The sequence below is a fragment of the Halichoerus grypus genome, chromosome 3 (assembly GCF_964656455.1).
Source record: "Halichoerus grypus chromosome 3, mHalGry1.hap1.1, whole genome shotgun sequence".
NCBI classification, from domain to species: Eukaryota; Metazoa; Chordata; class Mammalia; order Carnivora; family Phocidae; genus Halichoerus; species Halichoerus grypus.
In genome coordinates, this window is record NC_135714.1 from 172,190,949 (window position 1) to 172,217,673 (window position 26,725).

Below are 26,725 nucleotides of genomic sequence, written 5' to 3' on the forward strand. Positions count from 1 at the left end.
TTTCTCTATGGAAACATTTAAGATCTTTTTATCCTTATATGGTGTTTTTCATATCTAATATGCTGGTTATATTGAAGCCCTTTCAATTGGGATACTATTTACTTCTGATCTGAGAAATTTTACTATATTACATTTGATCATTTGTTCCCCTTTTCTCTCTGGAACTTTGTTAATTAAAGCATTTTGATTCATCATCTAATTTATTTTATCTTACTTAATTTTTCTTTTATTTCTACATCTTCTAATATTTCTTTATATTTATACTTTGGAGCAGTCACTCACGTAAGTGTTCTCAGATCCATTTTACACTAATCCTCTGCTCTGGTCTATTGCACAGGGAACTATATATATATATTCCCTGGGCTTCTTTGCTTTCATGCTTTTGTATATTCAGCAAATATGGATGATTGAATGGGGGCAGTGAAATACCTTAGTATCTCTACATACTGACCCTGCTTAGAACAATGTCTCAGAACTATTGCTTCCTGTTCCTGTGAAACTGCTCCCCCTTCTGTCCCGTAGCTCCTGCTGAATAGCACTTGTTTATGGAATCTAATAATACCTTTTTATTCATTCATCCTGTTCTGGTGTTGGTAGCAACATTCTGCTTTTCTAATATCAGAGTTGCCTCTCACTTCTCTTGTTTAAAGATCCTGTAATAACTTCATTTGAATTGGACGCCTTATGATGACACCTATTCACTTTAAGCTCTATCTTAAGTATTAGAAAACTTTATAAAGAAACATGTAGTAAATGTTTTAGGCTTTATAGACCATGTAAACTATGTCACAGGTACTCAACTCTGCCATTGTAAAGCAAAAGCCAATATAGAAAGAATATAAATTTATGAGCATGCTGATGTTCCAATAAAATTTTATTCATGAATAACTGAAATTTAAATCTCATAAAATTTCATTTGTCACAAAATATTAATTTTTTTGTTTTTTTCAACTATTTAAAAATACAAAACCATCTTTATTTGCAGACTGTACTGGTCATACACCAGATTGAGTCTTTGGACCATAGTTTACACTGCCCTACTTTAATCCTGGAAAATGATAATTTATAAACCAAAGCAACTTATAAGATCTTGCTAATTTATGTTAACATTTTCCTGGGAAGCAAGTGAGGGAATAAAAACTAAGGGTTCTGGACAAACAAGAACAGAATAATCTTTATTTAATAGTAAATTTATTAATCTAGGTAAATATACTTGAGTTTTTTAATTTAGTGTGCCAGCTCAAACATTTGAGAGTGGTTTTAATAGTTTTATCAATTGACTAAAACATGAGCAATGATGGTCTATTTGCAATGAAGTTCTGTCTTGAAAAGAAAGAAATTCATAGACTTATATACATGGATGTATTTGAATATATTTATTTTGTTCATCAAACTCACCCATCTCTTGACTATGCTTTTTGTGTTCACTATACTCTGTAAGTTAGGACACACAGTTAGTTATATGAATTGTTTGATAGACTTTGGAATTCTTTAGATAGATAGGTAGTTTAGAAAGATTAGATGATTGATAGATGATAGTTCACCTGAGAGTAGAGACAATTTTATTTATTCCATTCTAATATGAATGCTTTTCATTTTTTCCTTGACTTATTCCATCAACTAGATCCTTAGTAAAATATTCAATAGAAATTGTGAGATTCTCAACCCTTGCTTATTTGTAATCTTAGAGGGAATGCATTCCATCTTTCATGATTTTGTATAACATTAGCTGTAGGTTTTTTATAGAGGCCCTTTGAGTATAAGGACACTCCCTTTGATTATCATTTAGCTGATAGTTTTTTCTTTCTTTGTTTTTACCAGAAATGGATATTGGTTTTTGTCAAATGCATCTATTCTCTTCGCTTATTGAAAACTCATTTGGCTTTTTTCTTGAGTTTGTTGAGTGACTGTATTATTGTTGGATTTTCAACTGGTGAACCAGTTTTGCATTCCTAGAATAAATCCCACCTTGTCTTGATGTATTGTCTTTTTTTATATATTGTTGGATTCAAATTGGTAAACTTTTTTTTTGTTTTTGTTTTTTGTTTTTAGATGTTATTTATTTATATGACAGAAAGAGAGAGACAGTGCACAAGGAAACACAAGCAGGGGAGTGGGAGAGGGAGAAGCAGGCTTCCTGCTGAGCAGGGAGCCCGATGTGGGACTTGATCCTGGGACTCCAGGATCATGACCTGAGCTGAAGGCAGATGCTTAACAAGTAAGCCACCCAGGAGCCCCAAGTTGGTAAACTTTTGTTAAGAAATTTTGCATTTGTGATGATTGGGTATATCAAACTATAGTTATCTTTTCTGATAATGACTATTTCTGGATTTTCTATCAAGGTAATAATGAGTTCATAAAATGAGCTATGTTTTCTCTATTTCTGGATGTTTTGAAGAGTTTGTGTAAAGAAGAAATAGAGAATAGAAAAACAATAGAAAAAACTGGCAAAAGTAAAAGCTGGTTTTTTGAAAAGATAAATAAAACTGACAAACTCTTACTTAAAACAATTAAGAAAAATATAGAGGGAAGACTCAGATAAATAAAATTAGAAATGAAAGAGGAGACATTACAATGGGTAAATAAAAAGGTAACAAAGGACTATTAATAATTATATGCCAACAAATTAGATAACCCGGAGAAATGGATACATTCCTGGAAAAATACAACCTACTAAAACTGAATCAAGAAAAATAGAAAGCTTGAACAAATCAATAACAAATAGAGGTTAAATTAATGGTCAAAAACCTCCCAACAAAGAAAAGCCCAGGCTTTACTGGCAATTTCTACCAAAAATTCAAAGAAAAATTAACATCAATCCTTCTGAAACTTTTCCAAAAAACTGAAGAGAGAACACTTCCAACTGTTTTTTAAGGGACCAGCATCACCCAAATATCAAAGCCAGAAAAAAAAAGATACCACAAGAAAATAAAACTACAGGCCAATATCCCTGAACATAGATGCAGGTGAATTAAGATTGTGGAGTAGTAGGGGGACCCTGAGCTTGCCTCGTCCTTCAAACACAGCTAGATCAACATCCAACTATTTTGAACAACTAGGAATATGATCTGAGGATTAAGAAAACAATCTGCACAGTTGGAGGGAGAGAATGTGTCAGATGTGAGGTTTGGATTGTGAATTAGGGGACAGGGAAGCTGTAGTGCCCCAAAAGGGAGGGAACCCTTTTCACAGAGCAAAGTCTGGGAGAGAGAGAGGGACTGGGAAAGAGTGCAGCTGGTAGGTATTGCACAATCATCTGTGGTGAGGAGATCCCCTGGGTCACACTGAGAGAGATCCCTCCCCTTCCCAGAGTACATTTAGAGGAGGGTATTTTGCCTCTCCAAGGACAAAAGGCCAGCTGGGAGCCATTGAGCAGCCCTCAACAGCAGGGTCAGAGGTGTGCACAGAGGGCAGGAAACCTCAACAACTTTTTGCTGTAAGCCACAATAGGCTTAAACCCCTGTGTATGTGCAGAGATGCTGCTTTTCTGCAGCAGAACTGAGCAGAGAGCAGAGACACTGGCAGACTGCAGATAACCTGGCTGCCGCTTTTTGTTGTCTGCCACAGTAGAGTCAAGCCTCTGTGTGACTGTTTTTCTGAGACAGAACAGAGTAGGGGACTGAATCAGACACAGACAGCTGATTAACTTGGTTCCAGCTTTTTGCTGAGCATTACAATAAACTCTAACCTCTGCTCACACACTGTACAACTGCTTTTCCGGGACTGGGCATGCTGGGAGGCTCCCCTCCAGGGGAGGGGAGTAGGCCCACACCTTGCCAGGCTCTTTAAAACTTGGGAGTTTTGGATCCCAGCCAGCAGCCAGGGATAAAATAGTGGAGATGTGTGGTACCGGGTTGCTGACAGTGCGGGAACAGACAGGCTGATGGCAGGGAACTAACGAAAGCCCAAGACACAGGAGATTGTTCACTTTTTTTTTTTTTTTTTAAGATTTCTATTTATTTGAGAGCGAGAGAGAGAGAGACAACAGAGGGAGAGTGAGGGAGAAGCAGACTCCCTGCTGAGCAGAGAGATTGTTGTGGGTCTTGATCCCAGCACTGTGGGACCGTGGCCTGAGCCAAAGGCAGATGCTTAACGACTGAGCCACCCAGGCGCCCAGATTGTCCACTTTTCTGAGAGGGCATCCAGAACAACAGTAGTCAGGTGTTCCTCTTCCCAGGGACAAGAGGGTGGGGTGACGCCATATTCTTCCTCCTCTACAAACCCTTCCCTGCCCCCCTCCACCCACCAGCACAGTTGGACTTCAGAGACAAACACAGCACCTCCAGTGGGGGTTGGAGTCCCCAACACTAACACCCCCCACCCCTCACCTGGCAGGAAGCATCATTATAAGGGCAAGTCAGCTTGTGAATCAGCCCAGCAGCCCTCTCTCTCAGAAGACCAACACAGGCCCCCACATGTACCAAGTATACTGATTAAAGAATGCTCCAAAGCACTGGAGACACATGTTTCTCTTTTCTTAATTTTTTAAATTTTCAAATTTTATTTTTTATTTCTTATTTTTTATCTTTATCTTTTATTTTAGATATACACACACACACACACACACACACACACTTTCTTTTTTTCTCTTTCTTTTTTTTTTTGGTATCAGGCTTATAATTTTTTGTTTATTTGTTCATTTGTTTCTTTCTCTTATTTTTCAGATCAGCCTTCTTATTTTTTTTCTCTTTGGAATCAGGCTTATAATTTTTTGTTTGTCTGTTTGCATTTTTGTTCCTTTTCCCTTTCTCTTATCTTGGATCAGCCGTCTTCTTCTTCTTCTTCTTCTTCTTCTTCTTCTTCTTCTTCTTCTTCTTCTTCTTCTTCTTTTCTTCTTTCTTCTTCTTCTTTTTCTTTTTCTTCTTCTTCTTCTTCTTCTGCTTTTCCTTCTTCTTCTTTTCTCCTTCTTCTCCTCCTCCTCCTTCTTCTTTTCTTTTCTTTCTTTCTTTGTTTTTACAGGTTTATCTTGACAAACAAATCAAAGTACACCTAGTTAAAGGTCCAAACACTCCCCACTCTAAGCAAGGAGGAACTCTGTAGAGAATGGACCAGTGGGAAACAGCAGCCAAAAGACAACAGCAGAGTGTACACAGCATACACCAGAAATATTTCCTGAAGTTTTTGTTGTTGTTGTTGTTGTTGTTGCTGTTGTTATTGTTATTGTTTTGTTGGGTATTTTACTTTTTCTTCCTTTCTTTTTTGGACAAAATGACAAGACAGAGAAATTCACCCCAAGAGAAAGATCAGGAGGAAGAATTCACTGCCAGGGATTTAATCAAAATGATTATAAGATGTCTGAACTAAAACTTAAAACAATGATTATAAAGTTACTAGCTGGCCTTGAAAAAAGCATAGAAGACAGTAGAGAATCCCTTACTGTATAAAGGAACTAAAATCTAGTCAGGCTGAAATTAAAAATGCTATTATTGAGATGCAGTTCCATGTGGAGGCCATAAAAATGACGATAAATTAAACAGAAGAGAGAATCAGTGATATAGAAGATAAAGTGTTGGAAAATAAGGAAGCTGAAGAGAGAAAGAAAACTAGTAGATCACAAAGGGAGACTTAGAGAACTCAATGATTCCATAAGATGAAATAATATCCATATTATAGGGGTCACAGAAGATGAAGAGTGGAAGAAAGGGGAAGAAGGATTATTTGAACAAATTATAGCTGAGAACTTCCCTAATCTGGGGAAGGAAACAGGCATTCAAGTCCAGGAGACACAGAGAACCCCCCCTCAAAATCATGAAACATAGGTCAATACCTTGACATATTATAGTGAAACTCACAAATTTCAAAGATAAAGAGAAAATCCTGAGAGCAGCTCAGGAAAAGAAGTCCTTAACCTACAAGGGTAGACATACAGCTGGCAGCAGACCTGTCCTCAGGGACCTTGCAGGCCAGAAAGGACTGGCATGATATATTCAATATGCTAAATGGGAAAAATGTGCAGCCAAGAAAGGCAGTCATTCAAAATAGAAGGAGAGATAAAGCGTTTCCAGGACAAACAAAAACTAAAGGAATTTGTGAACACTAAACCAGCCCTGCAAGAAATATAAATTAAGGGGATCCTTTGAGCAAAGAAAGAGCCCAAAAGTAACAAAGAACAGAAAGGAACAGAGACAATCTACAGGAATAGTGACTTTACAGGTAATACCATGGTATTAAATACCATGGATTCAAATCTTTCATCTAATTACTCTGAATGTAAATGGACTAAATGCTCCAATCAAAAGACACAGGGTATCAGATTCGAGAAAAACAACAACAACAGCAACAACAACAAAAAACAAGACCCATTGTTATGCTGTCTACAAGAGACTCATTTTAGACCCAAAGTCACCTCCAGATTGAAAGTGAGGGGGTGGAGAACCATTTATTATGCTAATGGACATCAAAAGAAAGTTGGAGTAGGAATCCTTAAATCAGACAAACTAGATTTTAAATCAAAGACTGTAATAAGACATGAAGAAGGACACTATATCATAATAAAAGGGTCTGTCCAACAAGAAGATCTAACAATTGTAAATATTTATGTCCCTAACTTGGGAACAGCCAAATATATAAATGAATTAATAACAAAATTAAAGAAACACAATAATAATACAAAAATAGTAGGGGACTTTAACACCCACAGCAACGGACAGATCATCTAAGCAGAAGATCAACAAGGAAGCAGGCTTTGAATGACACACTGGACCAGATGGACTTCACAGATATATTCAGAGCATTTCATCCTAAAGCAACATAACACATTCTTCTAGAGTGAATGTGGGACATTCTCCAGAATAGATCACATACTGGGTCACAAATCAGGTCTCAACTGGTACCAAAAGATTGGAATTATTCCCTGCATATTTTCAAACCACAGTGCTTTCAAACTTGAACTCAATCACAAGAAAAAATTTGGAAGGAACACAAATACATGGAGGTTAAAGAGCATTCTACCAAAGAATGAATGGGTTGACCAGAAAATTAAAGAAGAATTAAAAAAATTCATGGGGGGGCACCTGGGTGGCTCAGTCATTAAGTGTCTGCCTTTGGCTCAGGTCATGATCTCATGATCCTGGGACCAAGCCCTACATCAGGCTCCCTGCTCAGTGGGAAGCCTGCTTCTCCCTCTCCCATTCCCCCTGCTTGTGTTCCCTCTCTTGCTGTGTCTCTCTCTGTCAAATAAATAAATAAAATCTTAAAAAAAAAATTCATGGAAACAAAATGAAAACACAACTGTTCAGAACCTTTGGGATGCAGCAAAGGTGATCCTAGGAGGGAAGTATATAGCAATACAGGCCTTCCTCAAGAAACAATAAAAGTCTCAAATACACAAACTAACCTTACACCTAGAGGAGCTGGAAAAAAAACAGCCTAAATAAAGCCTAAATCCAGCAGAAGAGAAATAATAAGGATTAGAACAGAAATCAATGATATAGAAATAAAAAAAATTAACAGATCAATGAAATTAGGAACTGTTTCTTTGAAAGAATTAATAAAGTTGATAAACCCCAGCCAGACAAATAAGAGTCCAGAGCTGGACGGCTTCCCAGGGGAATTCTACCAAACATTTAAAGAAGGATTAAGTTTGTAAACTTTTTTACAGATTTTGGATACTAGCCCTTGATCTGATGAGACATTTGCAAATAACTTCTCCCATTCTGTAGGTTGTCTTTTGGTTTTGTTAACTGTTTCCTTTGTTGTGCAAAAGCTTTTTATCTGATTTGTTTCCCTTGCCTTTGGAGACATGTCTAGCAAGAAGTTGCTGTGGCCAAGGTCCAAGAGGTTGCTGCCTGTGTTCTCCTCTAGGATTTTGATGGATTCCTGTCTCACATTTAGGTCTTTCATCCATTTTGAGTTTATTTTTGTGTGTGGTGTAAGCAAATAGTCCAGTTTCATTCTTCTGCATGTGGCTGTCCAATTTTCCCAACATCATTTGTTGAAGAGACTGTCTTTTTTCCTTTGGATATTCTTTCCTGCTTTTTTGAAGACTACTTGACCATAGAGCTGAGGGTCCATTTCTGGATTCTCTATTCTGTTACATTGATCAGTCTGTCTGTTTTTGTGCCAGTACTGTACTGTTTTGATGATTACTGCTTTGTAATAGAGCTTGAAGTCAGGAATTGTGATACCACCAGATTTTCTTTGGAAAAGCTTTTTACAGTTTTCTGTAGTGAGAGTGCAAACACACACGTGCGCATGGGCACACACACACAAAAGTGTGTGTATAGACATTTTACCACTACAAATAAAACGTGGAAATGTTAACACCATCTTTTAGGTCTCAAATCATATAATATAAATATAAAATAAGTAATTATGTAGCTTACTAAAATTTACTTTTAAATACATTTAAAACTATATCACATAAAATTAGCATTTTATTTTTAACCATGAAAAAAAATTTATCAATTGAAGAGAAACTTTATTATATTTTCCCATTTAGTTCCTCTTTGTTCATCCCTGATGTTACAGGTTTTCCTTTATTATCATTTTATTTTTATCCCCAAAAAAATTCTTTACTCATTTTTTTTAAAAGCAGGGCTACTGCCAACATAGTATCTTAATTTTCCTTCATTTCAGAATGTATTTCATCTTCATTCTTAGGGGATATATTTGCTGGATTAAAATAGTGAGTTGAGGGGCACCTGGGTGGCTCAGTTGTTAAGCGTCTGCCTTCGGCTCAGGTCAGGATCCCATGGTCCTGGGATCAAGCCCCCCATCGGGCTCCCTGCTCGGCGGGAAGCCTGCTTCTCCCTCTCTCACTCCCCCTGCTTCTGTTCCCTCTCTTGCTGTGTCTCTCTCTGTCAAATAAATAAATAAAATCTTTTAAAAATAAAATAAAAAAATAAAATAGTGAATTGACTTTTTTTCCTTTCAGCACTTGAAAAATATTGTGCTATATCCTCTGTTTATTGTTCTTTCTGATGAGAAATTCTCTGTTGTATGAGTCGTTGCTCCTCTATAACCAATGTGTTGATTTTCTTTGGCCGATTTCAAGAGATTTAAATATTTTCTCCAGCTATTTAATCATGATGTGTCTGCCATGATTACTTTAGGTTTATTTTGTTAGAAATTGGGGATGTTTTAGCCATTTTCCTTCAAATATTTTTCAGCTCTGTCCCCTTTCTCCCCTTCTGGGACACTAATGGCATTGATATTTGATCTTTTGCCATTGTTCCACTGCTCCTTGTATCTCTGTTAATTTCATAAAAAGCTGTTTTCTCTCTGTTGTTCAGATTAGATAATTTATATGAATTAGTCCTTAAATTCATTCTATCTCTAACATGTCCATTTTGCTACTAAGTCCACCTACTCTGATTTTATTTATTTGTTTATTATTTATTTATTTATGATTTCTGTAATTTTCTGTTCTATAAATGTCATTTTCTGTTTCCTTATATTAATTTCTTTGGTGAGACTTAATGTTTTTATTTGTTTTATAGATTTTATAATTACTTGAAGCATTTTTATGATAATTTATGAAGGATTTTACTTCAGAGAATGTAATATATAGACTATCTTGGTTTTGCTGTCTGTTGATTATGTTTTCTCACTTTAGTTGAGCTATTTCTGGCTCTTGATATGATAAGTAATTTTGGACTACATCCAGGATATTTCTGAGAAATATGCTATAAGACACTAATTCCTATTTAAATCCTCCATTTCAGAAGAAAGTTTTGTTTCTAAAAACAAATTCTAGATCAGTTCTATGGGCCATTGTTTACATCTCAGTTTAGTTTTCATGGCCTTGAGAGATATTCTTTGACATTATGGACATTATACATGCTATTAGGGAGTCTGGATTCTATTGTTTTTCTTTGATGAGTGGTGATTTTTTGTTTCTTTTATCATGCAGTGCTCTTAGTTAAATTCAGAATGGCAACTGTAGACAGTGGAAAGCAGCTCTGGACTCAGCTGAGATCTTTAGTCTTTAGCTAGGTTCAGTGTTGAGGATGCTCCATGTATGAATGTTTCAGGAGTCAGCCAGAAATGTGGGAGACAGAATTTGGAGGATTCTTTTTCTAAAGTCTTCTCTTTTGTGTATCTATACAGCTCCCACCATTTCTTCATGTCAGATGTTTAATTTCCCAGGCCTAGAGTATCTTTTCTTTTTTTTTTCTTTTCATGAATGGCCTGTGAACCCACATGCCATGTCGATTATACCTGGCCTTAAGCTGAAAGTCACAAAGACTGTCACTGTTTATAGGTATTTCCTTTGAGCATGGACTCCCAACCACTAATGCTAACTTCTGGCGTGTTTTTTTTTTTTTTTAAGTTTTTATTTAAATTCCAGTTAGTAATATTAGTTTCAGATGTATAATATAGTGATTCAACACTTCCATACAACACCCAGTGCTCATCACAACAAGTGTACTCCTTAATCTCTATCATCTATTTAACCCACACCCCCACTTACCTTCCCTCTGATAATCATCAGTTTATTCTCTATAGTTAAGAGTCTCTTTCTTGGTTTGCCTCACTCTCTCTCTCTTTTTTTCCCTTTGTTTGTTTGTTTTGTTTCTTAAATTCCACATATGAATGAAATCATATGGTGTTTGTCTTTCTCTGACTGATTTATTTTGCTTAGCATAATACTCTCTAGCTCCATCTATGTCTTTGCAAATGGCAAGACTTCATTCCTTTTTTAATGGCCAAGCGATACTCCAGTAGATAATGCTGCTATAAACATTGGGGTACATATATCCCTTTGAATTAGTGTTTTTGTATTCTTTGGGGGAAATACTTAATAGTGCAATTGCTGGATCATAGGGTAGTTCTATTTTTAACTTTCTGAGGAACCTCCATACTGTTTTCCAGGGTGGCTGCACCAGTTTGCATTCCCACCAACAGTGCAAAGAGGGTTTCTTTTTCTGCACATCCTTGCCAACACCTGTTGTTTCTTGTGTTGTTGATTTTAGCCATTCTGACAGGTGTGAGGTGATACCTCATTGTAGTTTTGATTTCTGTTTCCCTGATCATCAGTGATGGTGAGCATCTTTTCATGTGTCTGTTGCCATCTGTAGGTCTTCTTTGGGAAAATGTCTGTTCATGTCTTCTGTTAATTCTTTAGCACTTTTGGGTATCATGCACAGGGAAATAAGTGTAATAAGATCCAACTCCTTCCTGGGCAACTCCTGACCTGAAGCATGTATTAGATTCTATACTATAGATTCCAAATTTCTGTTGAAACTATCTAATATTTATTTATTATTAAAAATGGAGAACATTTTTCCTCTATTTTCATGCACACACAAACACATGCCATAGCCCTTCCTCCTGCCTCCAGCATTATTGAGGTAAAACTGATAAAGTACTAATATATTTAAATTGTACAATGTGATAATTTGATATATTTACATTATGAAACAATTCCCATAATCAAAGTAATTAATATATTCATCAACTCACATAGTTATGTTTTATGAGAATGCTTAAGATGTACTCTCATAATAAATTTCAAGTATATAATACATAATTATGAATTATAGTTCCCATAGTTATATTAGACCCTCAGAACTTATTCATCTTATAACTGGAAGTTTGTACCCTTTGGCCCACATCTCCCCATTTCCCCCTTCCCCTAGTGCTAGCAAATACAGTTCTACTCTCTGTTTCCATAGTTTGACTTTTTTCAAAGTTACCATATATAAGTGATATCATACATATTTGTCTTTCTCATTTTACTTAGCATAATGCACCCCTGGTCATCTATGTTGTTGCAAATGGAAGGATTTCCTTTTTTGCGACTGAATAATACTCCACTGTATAGATACACTACATTTTCTTTATCCATTCATCTATTGATGGACATTTATGTTGCTTCCAAAACTTGGCTATTTTGAATAATGCTGCTATTAACATAGGGGTACAGATAGTGATTTCATTTATTTTGTTTATATAACCAGAAGTGGGTTTGCTGGCTCATATGATAATTTTATTTTTAATTTTTTGAGGAACTTCCACACTATTTTTCATAATGGCTGTACCAATTTACATTCCCACCAATAGCTTTCCTCCACATCCTAACCAACATTTGTTATCTCGTCTTTATGATAATAGCATCTTACCTGGTGTAAGGTGATATCTTATGGTGGGTTTGATTTGCATTCCCCTGATGATTAGTGATGTTTAGCATCTTTTCATATACCTGTTGGCCATTTGTATGTATTCTTTGGAAAAAAATGTCTATTCAAGTTCTTTGCCTATTTTTTAATTGAGTTATTTGGTGTTTTGCTATTGAGTTCTGAGTTTAGGAAATGACCCAGCAATATAAATAGGAGTTATTTTTTATATAATTCCTTATTGGATATAAGGTCTGCAAATATTTTCTTCCATTCCATAGGTTGCCTTTTCATTTTGTTGATTTCTTTTTCCTTTGCTATGCAGAAACATTTTAGTTTGATGTAGTCCCAATTTATATCTTTTTGGTTTTTGTTTGTGTCTACTCAAGTATAATTAACATACAATGATATGTTAGTTTCAGGTGTACACTATAACGATTCAACAATTCTATACATTTTTCAGTGCTCATCAAGATATATGTACTCTTAATCTTTTTTATCTATTTTGCTCATCTCTCCCCCTCCCCCCCTCCCCTCTGACAACCACCAGTTTGTTCTCTGTATTTAAGATTCTGGTTTTCTCTCTCTCTTTTTTTTTCTGTGTTTGTTCATTTGTTTTGCTTTTTTCAAATTCCATATATGATTGAAAACATATGGTATTTGTCTTTCTCTGACTGACTTATTTCATATAGCATTATGCCCTCTAGGTCAAACCATGTTGTAAATGGCAAGATTTCATTCTTTTATATGCTGAGTAATATTCCATTGTGAGTAATATTCCATTGTGTGTATATATATATATATATATATATATATATATATATACCACACCTTCTTTATCTATTCATCTATCAGTGAACACTTGGATTGTTCCAGTAATTCCACCACTTGTTAATTTTTGCTTTTGTTGCCTGTGCTTTTGATGTGAAATCCAAAATATCATTGCCAAGACCAATGTCAAGGAGATTTTGCTTATGTTTTCTTCTAAAAATTTTACAGTTTTAGGTCTTATGAGTAAGTCTTTAATCCATGTCACATTAATTTTTGTGAGTGGTGTAAGATAGGGGTACAATTTCATTCTTTTGCACATCATAGCTCTTTTTAATCTGTAGGATCTGTTGTGATGTCCTCTTTTTTATTCCTGTTATTATTTGTGTGTGTTTGTGTGAGTGTGTGTAATCTGTTTTCCTTTCCTTTCTTCCTTTCCTGTCCTTCCTTTCCTGCACCACTAGGTTATTTTATTTTGTTGCATTACTTTATACAGGGGATTTATTTTCAACTGTATAATTATGGAAGTACAAGACCATGTCTTCTTTTTCTGAGCTGGCAGTAAAAGGTCAGCTTCTGGTTATTACAACTTTCCCTAAAATCTGGTGATCAGCCAGATATCATCTTTCATGTTCTGCTGTGGCTTTAAGTTTCTTTTAAATTCTGTTATTGGGATTTGGCCTTTCTTTCATGCTTAGCTCTTATAGGGTAAAAAGAAAGGAAACCATTTACTATTAGCTATTAACTAGTTTTTCCATGTTTTCATTCACACACTTGCACATACATACACACAGTCTTATTTTTTTTTCTTTTAGGTATGAATTACTTAAATTTTATCATAAATTTCACTTGATGTAGAAAAATTAGAGAAACTAAGTATTTTGCTTGTGATGATCAATGGGATGAGAAAAGTTTCACAATTTATTTATTAAAGTTAAGTAATATGACATACCACTCTGCACTGCCAGCAACCTTTTAAAAATAACTTCTCCGTCCAAGTGTTTTTACCATGGCTTTGCCTATAACTCTAATTTCTGTTGTTTTTTGTTTTTACTTCATCATTATACTACAATATTTTAATGAGCTCCCATACAAGCACCTTAATCCTATTTATATTGCTGGGTCATTTCCTAAATGTTACACTTCAGCTTAAATACTAATTCACAAATATTAAATAATTATACTCCACCTCAAAATTCTCTATTGGAGCACTTCATTTTCTTTAGAACACTTTTCACGATCTCTTTGTATTTGGGAAGTTTAAGTCTCTTGTTTATTTTTTTTCTCCCCTTCTGTAATGGAAGCTCCTAGTGTGATAAAGTCCATTTCTTCATGCATACCACTACATTTTCATCTTCTGTTAATGTGCTTGACACATGTGTATATTGAATTAATATTTGTTAATGGGATGAACTGATTTAATGAGAAAGTTAAATAAATGTGTTTTATTTTGATTGCATCAGAAATACTATGGCTATAGAATTTGAGCATGTCAAATATTAAACCAAAAAATACTTCTAGCTTGATCATTCTTTACACTGTTGCATGATTCTTAGTCAATTAATCAGTATGAATAGTCTTATCAATGACATATCAAAATAACATGTTGTAAAATATGCTTAACATAAAAAGTATTAAAATATAAAATTTTATAGGAACAAATGTTTTAATGTATTACTTGCTTTTGTTAACTTCTTGTATGATGGTTTTCCCTTCAATCTTCTTTATTTTTAGTACCCAGATACAATAACTTTGGAGGGATTTTCAGTTATTATAGCTCAACTACTTGGGCTTAAAATGGGATTAACATATGATGATATTGATAAATGTTCTTGTCCAAGATCTACATGCATAATGAATCATAAAGCAGTGTAAGACTCTTTTTCTTCTTAATTAATTTCATATATATATTTGTGAAGTTGTTTACAAGATGTGATGATTTTTTTATTCTTTATATTCAACTCCATGTCAAAAATTGGAAAGTATGTTGTGCACAAAGAGATATCACACTAACAAATTTGTCTAAGTGATATGACTCCAGGAAAGTGGTAAATTACATGATTAAGAAATGCTCACTTGGGGGGATTAGAGGGAAATTTTTAAGATTTGTGAAGACTGTGAAATATTATGTAAACATGGTGCTATTGTTTTGGTTATTGTAGTATATCGCATTCAAAGCAAACATCTAAAATTACCCTCAGTGATCTAGTACCGGCAGCTTTGGCTAGAATTTTAAGAGAAAGTAAAAGGAGGAAAGGTTTGAGGAGGGAAAAAAATTGTCCCTATTTATGGATATTATGATTGACTACCTACATATATTAACAGAATTAGTATGCAATTAAAACAACAACAACATTAAACATTTATTAAGATGGAGAAATTACATATTATCAATGGACTGAAAGAAATAAAGAGAAGAGAGGGAAAAGACTATTTTGGATATAATGAAGACTTAAGAACAAAATCATTGAGTAAATTAGAGAGGATAGAATTTAGCGCATAAGTAGAGAGGCTGACTTTTATTGGAGCTGAGTATATTCAATTATTGTTATAAGATGTTAGCAGAGTAAATAGATAAAGATGTAGGTAGTTTGGTTAATGGAAGTATAAAGATGAGGGCAATTTCTTCTGAAGTTCAGAGTAAGGAGTATAAAAGCTTGGATAAAAGATGTGAAACACTTGTCTTGGAGCCTAGAAATTAGAAATGACAAGAATGTGATAGGATTGTTGGGCTTTTTGAAGATATACTTAATATTAGTAATTTCAAATGTAATGTGAATTCAAACAGCATGTTATTTATTCTAGTCCATATAATTTCAGCTACCAAAGTCTCTATATAAAGAAAGTAAATAGTTGAGGTTTTGCCAAGTTAATGTCCATGGGATTCAAAAAGAGTTAGGGTTGCAGGAAAAGCTATGTTCCCCTAAAATAATTATTTCAATTTTTCCTAGCCCACCCTTGGAGTTTGGGATTAGAAATTAGAGTACTTTGAAATAGTTGCCTTAGCTTAACTATTTTATAGTTGTCTTTAGACCTGGACGGTAATCTTCCCCACAAAAAGCAAATCAGTTAATATTTACTTTGAAATGTCTTGGTCTATTAAAATTCTATATACTTAGGCTAACACATTCATTTCTTCCTTTTCATGGCCATCTTTTAAGCAAAGATGTAAAAAAATAAATTGCTTTGTACACACTTTAAGCAAAAGTTCCAAGTTCTAATTAGTACTTTTAATTTTTACTCAAAAAGCATGTGACCCAAGTAGAAAATAACCTGTTTCTATTTTTTCTTTTTAAATTTTTATTTAAATTCTTGTTAATTAACATACAGTGCAATATTGGTTTCAGGATTAGAATTTAGTGATTAATCTAAGTCTCTGTCTATTTTTAAACTAATTTTGTATAAAAAATATCGGTGCTCAAAATTTGTAGCTTTTTGCCTGAGAATGGCCTGCAAAAGTGGAGTGGCACTGATAGCTATTGAAACAAAGTAGTTAAAAGTAATAGAAAGTTGCTTAAATAATATTATTCCTTGTGATAGTCTTCCCATTTTCCCATATTTATTCCATTACAAATGACTGTCAGTGAAAGCTAAAACATTCATTTCTTTTCTCACTCTCCCAACTCCAAAACCTTAGCAGCTATACATTTATTTCCTTGGAGGCTCAGCTATGGCTGTTTTGGAGTTATTATTTCAGACATGATTGCTTAGACTGACACTGTGCAATAGAAATAAAATGTGACCTACATATGTAATTTTAACTTTTCTAGAGCTGCATTAAAAAATTTTAAAAATCAGATGAAGTTAATTGCAGTAATATATTTTAATAATATATTTTATTTAATCAATATATCAAAAATATTATCATTCCAACATTCAATCAACATAAAAATTATTAACTGGATATGTTATATTCTTGTATGTGCATGTGTATTAATAGAGGATGTATATGAGAGAAAAGAGTCCAGGATTACATCAGTGTTATCCGCCTGAGAAACCAGAATAGAGTTGCCCGAACTGAGAATAGTGAATGGCACAGTCTTGGCTTAGAAGACCAGTAGTCAATATTGTACATAGTTTTTCAAAATGTCTATTGGAGATCCATTAGACATATATCTTTTAAATATTCCACTAGAAATATAGCTGTGAACAAGAAAATAAAAACCTTCACAGAACTTATATTTTAGTGCACAATTTAAGTCACATAAAAACAAATTTAAAAAATACAAATGAGCTTCTTTTTACATGATGCAAAAGTACCATGTAGAATAATAAATATTGACAGTGGAAGAAGAATGCGGGAGGGGACACAATTTTATATAATGTCAAGAAAGACCTCTTTGGAAGATTACATTTGAGTAGACATCTGACTGAAATGAGGGAGGGAAGCTTTGGATATATGAGAGAAGAGCATATTAGGTAGACAGAAAGATAGATGATAGATAATAGATGATAGGTAGATATTTAAACATTACACTTTATTGCTTTCCTGGAAAGATACATTTTCAATGGCATTTTTAAAAAAGAATGTTAAAGATAAATAATGATAAATTAAAATTTATTCATGCTTGTATTCATCTCTGATCAGGTACAAGTTTTTCATTTGCCATCTTGCAATTCATATCATTATATATGGGGGCATTATTTAGGTGGAGTTTTATTAGCCTGAGGATTTACCTGAGGATTATTATTTCATTGTAGGGGTTCCAGTGGTATAAAGATTTTTAGCAACTGTAGTGTACATGACTATAGATATTTTGTTTCAAAATTTGAGGCTAAATGTCTTCAGAACTTTTCAAATTTGCAACCAGTATATCAAAATCAATCAGTATGTGGTAATGGGATTTTGGAACCTAATGAAGAATGTGACTGTGGCAGCCGAGAGGTAAGCAATAAAAATTGGGATTTGAGCATAATTTCTTGTGTATCTAATAAATGGTTTTCATGGTATATATGGGATAATATATGAAAGTATGTCTTTAATACAGAACTTAGATATGAAAATGAGTGTAAGTTTAGGATACATGAATCGCTTTTCCAACCCTCTTCAATTGAGAAAACAAGTAAGTCATGAAAACTTGGTTTGCACACACTGCTTCCAAGTATGCCAGTGGAGAGGTTTTGCCCATATAGGCTAAGTGCTTGGCTTTTTATCCTCTACTTATTTCCTAACTCATGTGACCCCAGTCTGTTTCCTCTACAAACTTTTCCTGAATTTGGTTCAAATTTTCCCATCTCTTTTGGTTGCAAGAATGGTGAAACATTATAATAGATTTTTCTTAATCCTCAAGCATTCTTGCATTTCCAAGTTTCAGGATGATCAAAACTTGTTCTATTTGCTCACTTCTAAATATAGATATCCATTCTACGACAGTCCTATTAACAAAATACTCTCTGTACACTATTCTCAACAGATAAGACCACATATTTAATCTAATATCATTATTATGTAATATTTTGCAATTCCTCTCTATTTAAATAAAATAAAACTTAATGATTAGTCCCCCAGCAGTTACATGAATTTCTTATCCACCTACAAAAAGAGCTCACCACCCTCTGTTTACATAACATTAAATCTCTACAAGTTATCTTAATCCCCCACTATTCCCAAAAGTTTGTGTGTGTGTGTGTGTGTGTGCGCATGTGTAGGTTTTCCATTTATCTCAGGTCTTTCTTTCTTTCTTTCTTTAGAGAGTGGGGTGGAGAGGGACAGGAGAGAGGGAAAGAGAGAATCTCAAGCAGGCTCCACACCCAGTGTGGAGCCCAATGCAGGGCTTGATCTCACAACCCTGAGATCGTGACCTGAGCCAAAATCAAGAGTCAGACACTTAACCAACTGAGCTACCCAGGCAGCCAGTTATCTCAGGTTTCCTAATGTCATTTTACTTTTCTGATTAGTGGTACTAAGCTCATCTCATATTCATATCCTCCTAAATATGGCGCCTATTGCCTCCCAAAATGTCTGGTTATTTTTAATGAAGGATAGAATAAAGCAACATAATCTGGAGCTACAACTGCACATTATGAGCTTCCAGCTACAGGCTGTAAGCAGAATGTCCTTTATAGCAGATACTGTCAGTGTCCTACCAGTATCTTCTCAGCATTGATTGTTCCTGAAGAGAGTATTTGGTTCAAGTATCTGAGACTTTTTGTTGGAGTGCTTCCTCTGGTCTCAATAGCATGCTCAGCTTTTAGCAGGATGGGCTTAAAGCCCTTGGGGCTAATGATCAGTCCACAAATAACTATGAAGAGTAGTTGGTGAATAAATGCCCCAGATTCCTTACCCCTTATAAGGAGATTCTCTGAGATATGCTCTATATCAGAGTTGTGCAAACTGCCCAGTAGGTCAAATTCAGCTGCTACCTACTTTTGTAAAGGGAACTTTATTGGAATGCAGCCATGTCTATATGTTTGCACATTGTCTATGGCTGCTTTTGTACTATAATGGCAGAGTTGAACACTTGCAATAGAAGCCATATGGTGAACTATTTTAGCAAAGTTCCAAATATTTGTCATTTCATCCTTTAGAGAAAATGTTTACAGAAAATGTCCTCTGTTTCATATCATTTCCTAGAGGTATCTGTGGGGTTTAGCTTTAGCCCAAAAGAGCAGTAAGCAACTCACAAACCCACACATACCACTGCCAGGCTTCCATTCCCTAACATCTGTACTCCCATGACAGTATTTTTGTGGTAGGTAGAATAGACCTTCAAAGATGTCCTCACTTTAATTAGTGGACTTGTGGATATGTTACTTTGCAGAAGTAATTAAGGTTATGGACTTTAAGATGGGGAGACTATCCTGGAGTATATGGGCAGGTCTAATCCAATCAAATGAACCCTTAAAAACAGAGAACCTTCTCCAGGTGAAGTCAGAGAGATGTAGCAGAAGACTCAAAAATACTTGAAGAGAGAGAGACCCAACCTGCAGCTGCTGAAGGAAGACACATGGAAGCACAGAAGGAATGCAATTAGTTTCTAGGAGAAAAACATGCTCTTGGCTGATAGCCAGCAAGGAAACAGGAATCTCAGTCTTATAACCACAGAAACTGAATTTGGCAGAATCTGAATGAGACTTGAGGTGAATTGTTTCCCAAAGCCTCCAATAAGGGACATAGCCTTATTAACATCTTGATTTTACCCTTGCGAGACTACAAGCAGAGGATCTGGACTAGTTTATGTACTTGAACTTCTGATCTATAGACTATAAGATAATTATTTAATTATTTTAAGTTGCTGAGTTTTTGGTAATTTGTGACAGCCTCATTAGGGAACTATTACACTTGCCAAATAAATTACTTATATGCATCCTTGTTTCAGAATCTGTTTCTTAGGCAACTAAAACCAAATCAGCTGGTACCAGAAGTTTCCTAGGAAGCAGACACCTAGGATAAGATTCTGAAAGTGGATGTATTGTTGGCCAGATGACAAAATGTACTCATTTCTTGGTTTGGGACATTTGAAATGATGGCCTTTAGAAATTTAAACCTTCAAATTCCTGGGAAACCCCTGGGCTGGGAAGTGACTGCTAGCCCCATGGTGGAGGAAGGCAACCTCACATTGCCTAGAGGCCATACAAAGACTCCACATGAGATGGATGCTCACAAGATGATGCTTGTTCTTTTCAAGATCTGTCCCTGCCTTACCTCATTGGTTCTAGACTATGTCAAGTCTAAACATAGCCCAAGTGAGGAAGTATTCTCTGCTATTACAATAAAGAGATTATTTTTAAGAACATACTGATATATAGACAAAAACCTGGATAATATGCAGGAATGGATGCTAAGAATGCTGTCCCCGAGGTATTAAAATATAAGCCTGGATAAGGTAGAGTTTATTGACAGGGGGATACTCTCTAGTGAATCAAGATTTGATAGGCAAGGAGACCCATGGCCAGTCTTGATTTGCTGCTGGATGAATCCTTGAAGATTGCAGTCTAACCCAGAATAAAGGAGGTGGATATGCCAGTACGTCTTTATTTTTATTTTTTTATTGCAAGAACTACCTTAATAGAGAAATATGGAAGGGGTCAAAAGCTCAGAATAGTGATCATATTATAATAAAATATAAGAATACAAAATCTAGCACCCAAATATTTGTGTGGCTCACAGGGTACTGCTTTCACTAAGGCAATGAAAAAATGCACTACTAAGGAGGTACTTATATTGTTGAAAATCTCAGTGGTAACTTTCTTTTATAGACAACAGTTAATGGCTGGAAGTGTCATTACAGAATTGGGCACCCTGGTGTCACTGGAAATCACTGAATCCCAAAATAGCAGAGGCCGAGTGGCAGTGCTTAACAATAACAGCCAAAATGGATGAAATTAGCATAAAGGAAAGAGAGGCAGAGATGGCCACTACTGGTTTTGACCTGCATAGATTTATACTGATAATTAAGAAAGATCTGGGTAGTCAATTACCATATTTCTTGGTGTATATAACTAAGAATTAAGAAAAAGTGTGCAGAGGATTGATACCAATTACTACAGATCTCTTGATAATCTCTTGCTACATTTTCAGACCCAAGCCAGTCTCAGCTTGAGTTCATTGTTCAGGTAGAGGATGAAATCCTACAATGCTCCAGTAAGGACAGAAAGCAGCAATTTCCTCATTCATTCCCCTCTCCAACAGAGTGACCTATAGTCTTTTACTGAAGTAACTGTACACTGGGGAATGGGGAATACCCAGATCATTGTAGGATGATTCAAGTACAGAATCTTTGCTCATGGTATTCACATGAGAGGACCCAACACATCATCATTAGTAGAGTGAGGGTATAGAGAATCCAGGTAATACCTGGAGTCCTTGAAAAAGGCCATCTCACAGTAGGTTCAGTGGACCCCAGTTTCTCACAGATTCTGCATCCAAGCATCCTGCAACCAAATGTAAGTTGTTTGAATAAATAGATAGTTAGAAATGCCCCTATTGACACTAATAAAAAAATTCAGCAGCAATAACTAAGATGGGACATCAATATAGATCTTATGTAACATGACATTAAAATGGTAAGATGATATCATGAACAACATTATACTACTAAACTTAACAACCTAGATTAAATGGACAAATTCTTTGAAAAAAAGCATTTGCAAAAACCAACATGAGTAGACATTTAAAATGTGAATAGCATTATTAAGAAACTTATGCTAAGGAAATCCTATTTTCTCATCAAAACTTCTCATCAAAGAAAAGCCCATACCACATGGCTCTCCTGGTGATTTTTTTTTAATTAATTAAAGCACAGTATAGAGAATATAGTCAATGATACCATAATAGCATTGTATAGTGACAGATGGAAACTATACTTGTGAACATAGCATAATGTATAGAGAAGTTGAATCACTATGATGTACACCTGAAACTAATGTAATTTTGTGTGTCAACTATACTCAAATTAAAAAAAAGAAATTATGCTGATTTTATACATTGTCTAAATTATAGAAAAAAGGCAATATGTTCTAACTCATTTTTTTCATCTAGAAATAAAAACTAAGTCTATGCATCCATTTTAATAATTTGAGACAATTCCCATCCCTAGCAAATTAAACACAAATGTGCACACACAAACACACACACATACTGTGATTAAAATGAGGTGGTATTGGCAAAAAAAAATACAAAAAATTTAAAGTGAATATAGTCCATATCTTAATCATTGCTGTGTTGCCAGTACATAGACTAACATCTAGTACATACAAGGTACTCAACAAATACTTGTTGATTCAATGAATGTGTGGATAGTGTAATTATCTTTATAATTATATATCATTTGTATCAATGAATAAGCATTAGTGTATTTAGAATATCCATTAGTCATAATAATACTTGGAGAGTTTATTCGAAAGATTTTCTTAATGAGAACTAAGGAAAAATATAAGGAATTTTTATAGAAAGAGTTGATTTGGAGGAAACCTTGCCTTAATAAACATCAAATATACTTTGAGCCTGTTTAATTGCATTCACTGTTGTATTGGGCTATTGTCATAAGAAATGAAAATTGGCATCTATATATCTTTATCTATTTATATATCAACACATATCTATCAAGTGATTTAACTAAATATATAAAAGTTATATAGATATATAACATTCAGTTTCAGGATGGAAATAGATAATGTCAGATTGTTTATCTATAAATCCAGTGCATTCATTATGAGAAAGGAAGAAGCAACCCCTGATGTGCACGATCTGGCCTAATAATATCAGCTGGGCCTTGGTGCTACTAGGAGTTGGCCTGACATGGATGGGTTGTGGGGTTCTGTTGAACATAAATAATTTCATAAAAGCTCAACATCTGTGATCATGATGGATGAAGAAAAAAAGCAAGGCCACTCTCTATGTCTGAACACAAGTAAAACTTGGAAATTGTTCAGGTCACAGAAATGACCAAATACCCTCCTATCCTGGCTAATGTGAGTAATTCCTGCTCCTTTACCAATTTCAGCTTTAGCATTAGTATGTCCTTCCTCTTCTAGATAAGCATTTTAAAATACCCAATCAGAGATAAACCACTTCTTTTCTGATAGCATCTACTCTGGCAAAGCCCAGAGTCCTTATATGCCCCAAATTACCCAACACAAGCCCAAATTCTGTAATTGTGTGTTCTCCTTTGCTGACACTAGTAATAAATCCAACTTGTTGAACTACAGATGTATTCCAGGTAGTCTTTGGCAGAATGGATGGACATCTATATCTTCATAAATATCCCTCATTTTACACAAATGAAATTCTGTTTTATATACCCACCTACACATGTGGAGTGTGCATTTGTTCTTGTATACACAAATATAATCACAAGTAATAAATATTTGAGCAAATATCCCACAAAATATAGAGGGATACATTTCAGAAAAAATAAATCTGTAAGTTTTAAATAGCAATAAAAATATTATAATAAAGTATTGATAATAGTCTTTGCATAATGGAGGTCTTGGTAAAGAGACATAAAACCCAATAGTCATAAAAAAATTAAAAAATTAAAAAATTAAAAAAAAACAATAGTCATAAAGAAAGAAGAACATTACAAATTTCACAAAATGACAGGCACCATTAACAAGACAAACAATAGACTGCAAAGAAATGTTATAAACATATAGAAGAGAGAAAAGATAACTGGATACTATGTGAAAGCTTTTCCCACTATTTAGTGGGGAAAAGAAGGAAAAACAAACAAAATACTCAAAGTGGTCAAAAGAAATGATTATTTAATTCATAATGTACAAAATTAAAAATTCATGCTCACAATCACTAGTAATTAGAGAAATGATAACAGAAAATGAGACACCATTTCCCATTAGCTCATTGTAAGTTAAATTGATTTGGTCATAATTAGTATTGATAAATATGGTTGGGAGAGTATCTTCATTTATTGTCCATGAAAGAATACACACACACACACACACACACACACACACACACACACACTCAAATAATGATATTGAAGTTACCTCTGGAGAATCTGGGAAGTATAGCAACAATTTCAAATTTTACTCTATATTTTCTATATTATTTCTAGGATGGGAATATTTATAAATATATATCTATTCACATAAAGACATGAAAAAGAAGAAACAAATGGAAAATTAGAAATCAAGAAGAATCTTACCTTTATGTTAAAGGATAAGATCTTTGAAACTGCTTTTTTGAGTAAATAGAAAGTGTTTGATTTTTTATTATTTTTTTAATTTAAATTTATTTTATTATGTTATGTTAATCACCATACAGTACATCATTAGTTTTTGATGTAGTGTTCCACGATTCATTATTTTCGTATAACACCGTGTTAAGAATATAAAAATATTAAAGAATTATATAAATGCAATTTATTTACATGGAAACAATATTTAGTTTAAATTATTACCTCATTTGAATAACAGTTGACTGTCATTTACCTTGTAAAAGTACATAGGGGCACCTGAGTGGATCAGTCCGTTAAGTGTCTGCCTTCGGCTCAGGTCATGATCCCACCAAGCCCTGCCTCCGGGCTCCCTGCTCAGCGGGGAGCCTGCTTCTCCCTCTCCCTCTGCCTGCCGCTCCCCCCTCGTGCTCTCTCTCTTGCTCACTCTCTCTCTCTGTGTCAAATAAATAAATCTTAAAAAAATTAAAAATTTTTAAAAAAAATTTAAAAATAAAAATACATATATTTATTAACATATCCTTTTTTTGTTAATTTCATTACAGTAAAACATGACACATGATTATAAACTAAATGAATTTTAAGTGTAACTATTGCCTAACTCTACTTTAACTTTATTCACAAAATGAAGTCAAAATAAACAAATCACTAAGAAGACAATTGGGGAAGTTTTTCTCTTGGAAATTCAAGTAATAAATGTTACTGATCAACTCCTGTTTTAGATGTTATTTAGTTTTTATAGTTATATGTTCTTTTGGACATTCTCGAAATAATAAAACAATAAAACTTCACTGAATATATTGTATAATTCAAAAGTTGAACACAAAAGTGTATAAATAGAAGCTAAGATTAATAAATAAGAGCTGTTAAGTGGTTGAACTACAATAATATTTCTTATGAAATTTTAGGAATGTCAGTTTAAGAAGTGCTGTGATTTTAATACATGTAAACTGAAAGACTCAGCAAGATGTGGTTCTGGACTATGCTGTACATCAAACTGTGAGGTAAGTTTCCAACATTTATAAAAAAGAAATTAAACTGTGATCATAGAAGTCTATACTAATTAAATTATTGTGGCATTGATAAAAAGAATATAGAAGTAATTCAGTGTAACAAAATAAAGAGTCCATAAATAACCGCAAGTAAAAAGGAAAACTACTATGAATTAAAGAATGCATCACAGATAGGTACTGATTATTCTGTTGTGTTCAAACCACAGTTTACCATCTTCTAAATTATCAGATAAAGAAAGAGTAAACATATACATTACTATATCAAAATATTATCAATTCTCAAGAAATTGTGAAGTCAAATAAATGGTAAATGACCATGAAAAAATTGTAACACAAATAGACAAATTGTGTAGCAGACAAAATGTATAGCATACAGAATATGAAAGAACTCTCAGACATTGATAAATAAAAGGCAAATCACACACACACACACACACACACACACAGGCAAAGGGGGTGCTTAGGCAATTTATAACAATGAAAGTAGAATTGTTCAATATCTGTATTTCATCTGCAGTAATTAAGGTAAACACAAATAAAAATAATACAGTATCATAAATTAGTCATCCAAATGGTAATCTTAAAAACAACTGTGTCAGATAGTAACCAAAGAGAAGGGATAAAGATCATTTTTGGAGAGTGTGGAATTTTGAATTGCTACAATCCCTTTGGTGAGCAATATTTGAATATCTCTGAACAGAGTATAAATTACCAGTCAGTTTCTCTCTTATGTACATATGGTAGAAATATGCACATGTATGGAAAGTTCAAAAAAGAACATTAATTACAGAACTGTTCACAGTAGCAAACAATAAACAATATTTGCATTTGGATGGTTATATAAATTATTGTATATTATACAAGAATTAATAACTGCAGGCTAAATATGAGTGCACTAATATGATATTATTTTTTAAGACATGTTTGGATGAGAAATCAAGTTCAATAATGCAAAATATTTTATAATTCCAATTCTGATATATTATATACACATAAATATACCATACGTTCTTTTTGCCCAATTTTTCAATTAAGGTATAACTTACTATACTATAATTTTATTACAGTAAAATTCTTTTAGTGAATGATTCTGAGTGTTATAACAAACTTTCAGTCTTATAATTAGCACCACAATCAAGGGATACGTAATTTTATCACCACTCCTAAAAAGTCACCATGTGCCTCCTTGTATTCAATCCACACCTACACCCACAGACCCTGGTAACTACAGATCTGTTTTCTGGATCTG

General features: G+C 34.2%; 1 protein-coding gene across 1 annotated transcript in view; it reads left to right on the top strand.

Moving 5' to 3' along the window:
- Positions 1–26,725, top strand: part of LOC118554951 (disintegrin and metalloproteinase domain-containing protein 18-like) — a 181,030-nt gene that overhangs the window by 64,230 nt on the left and 90,075 nt on the right. Inside the window, exons 11-13 of the mRNA XM_078068256.1 lie at positions 14,562–14,698; positions 17,529–17,712; positions 25,372–25,467. Of these exons, the coding sequence (XP_077924382.1) occupies positions 14,562–14,698; positions 17,529–17,712; positions 25,372–25,467 (417 nt within the window). The remainder of the gene's footprint in view (positions 1–14,561; positions 14,699–17,528; positions 17,713–25,371; positions 25,468–26,725) is intronic.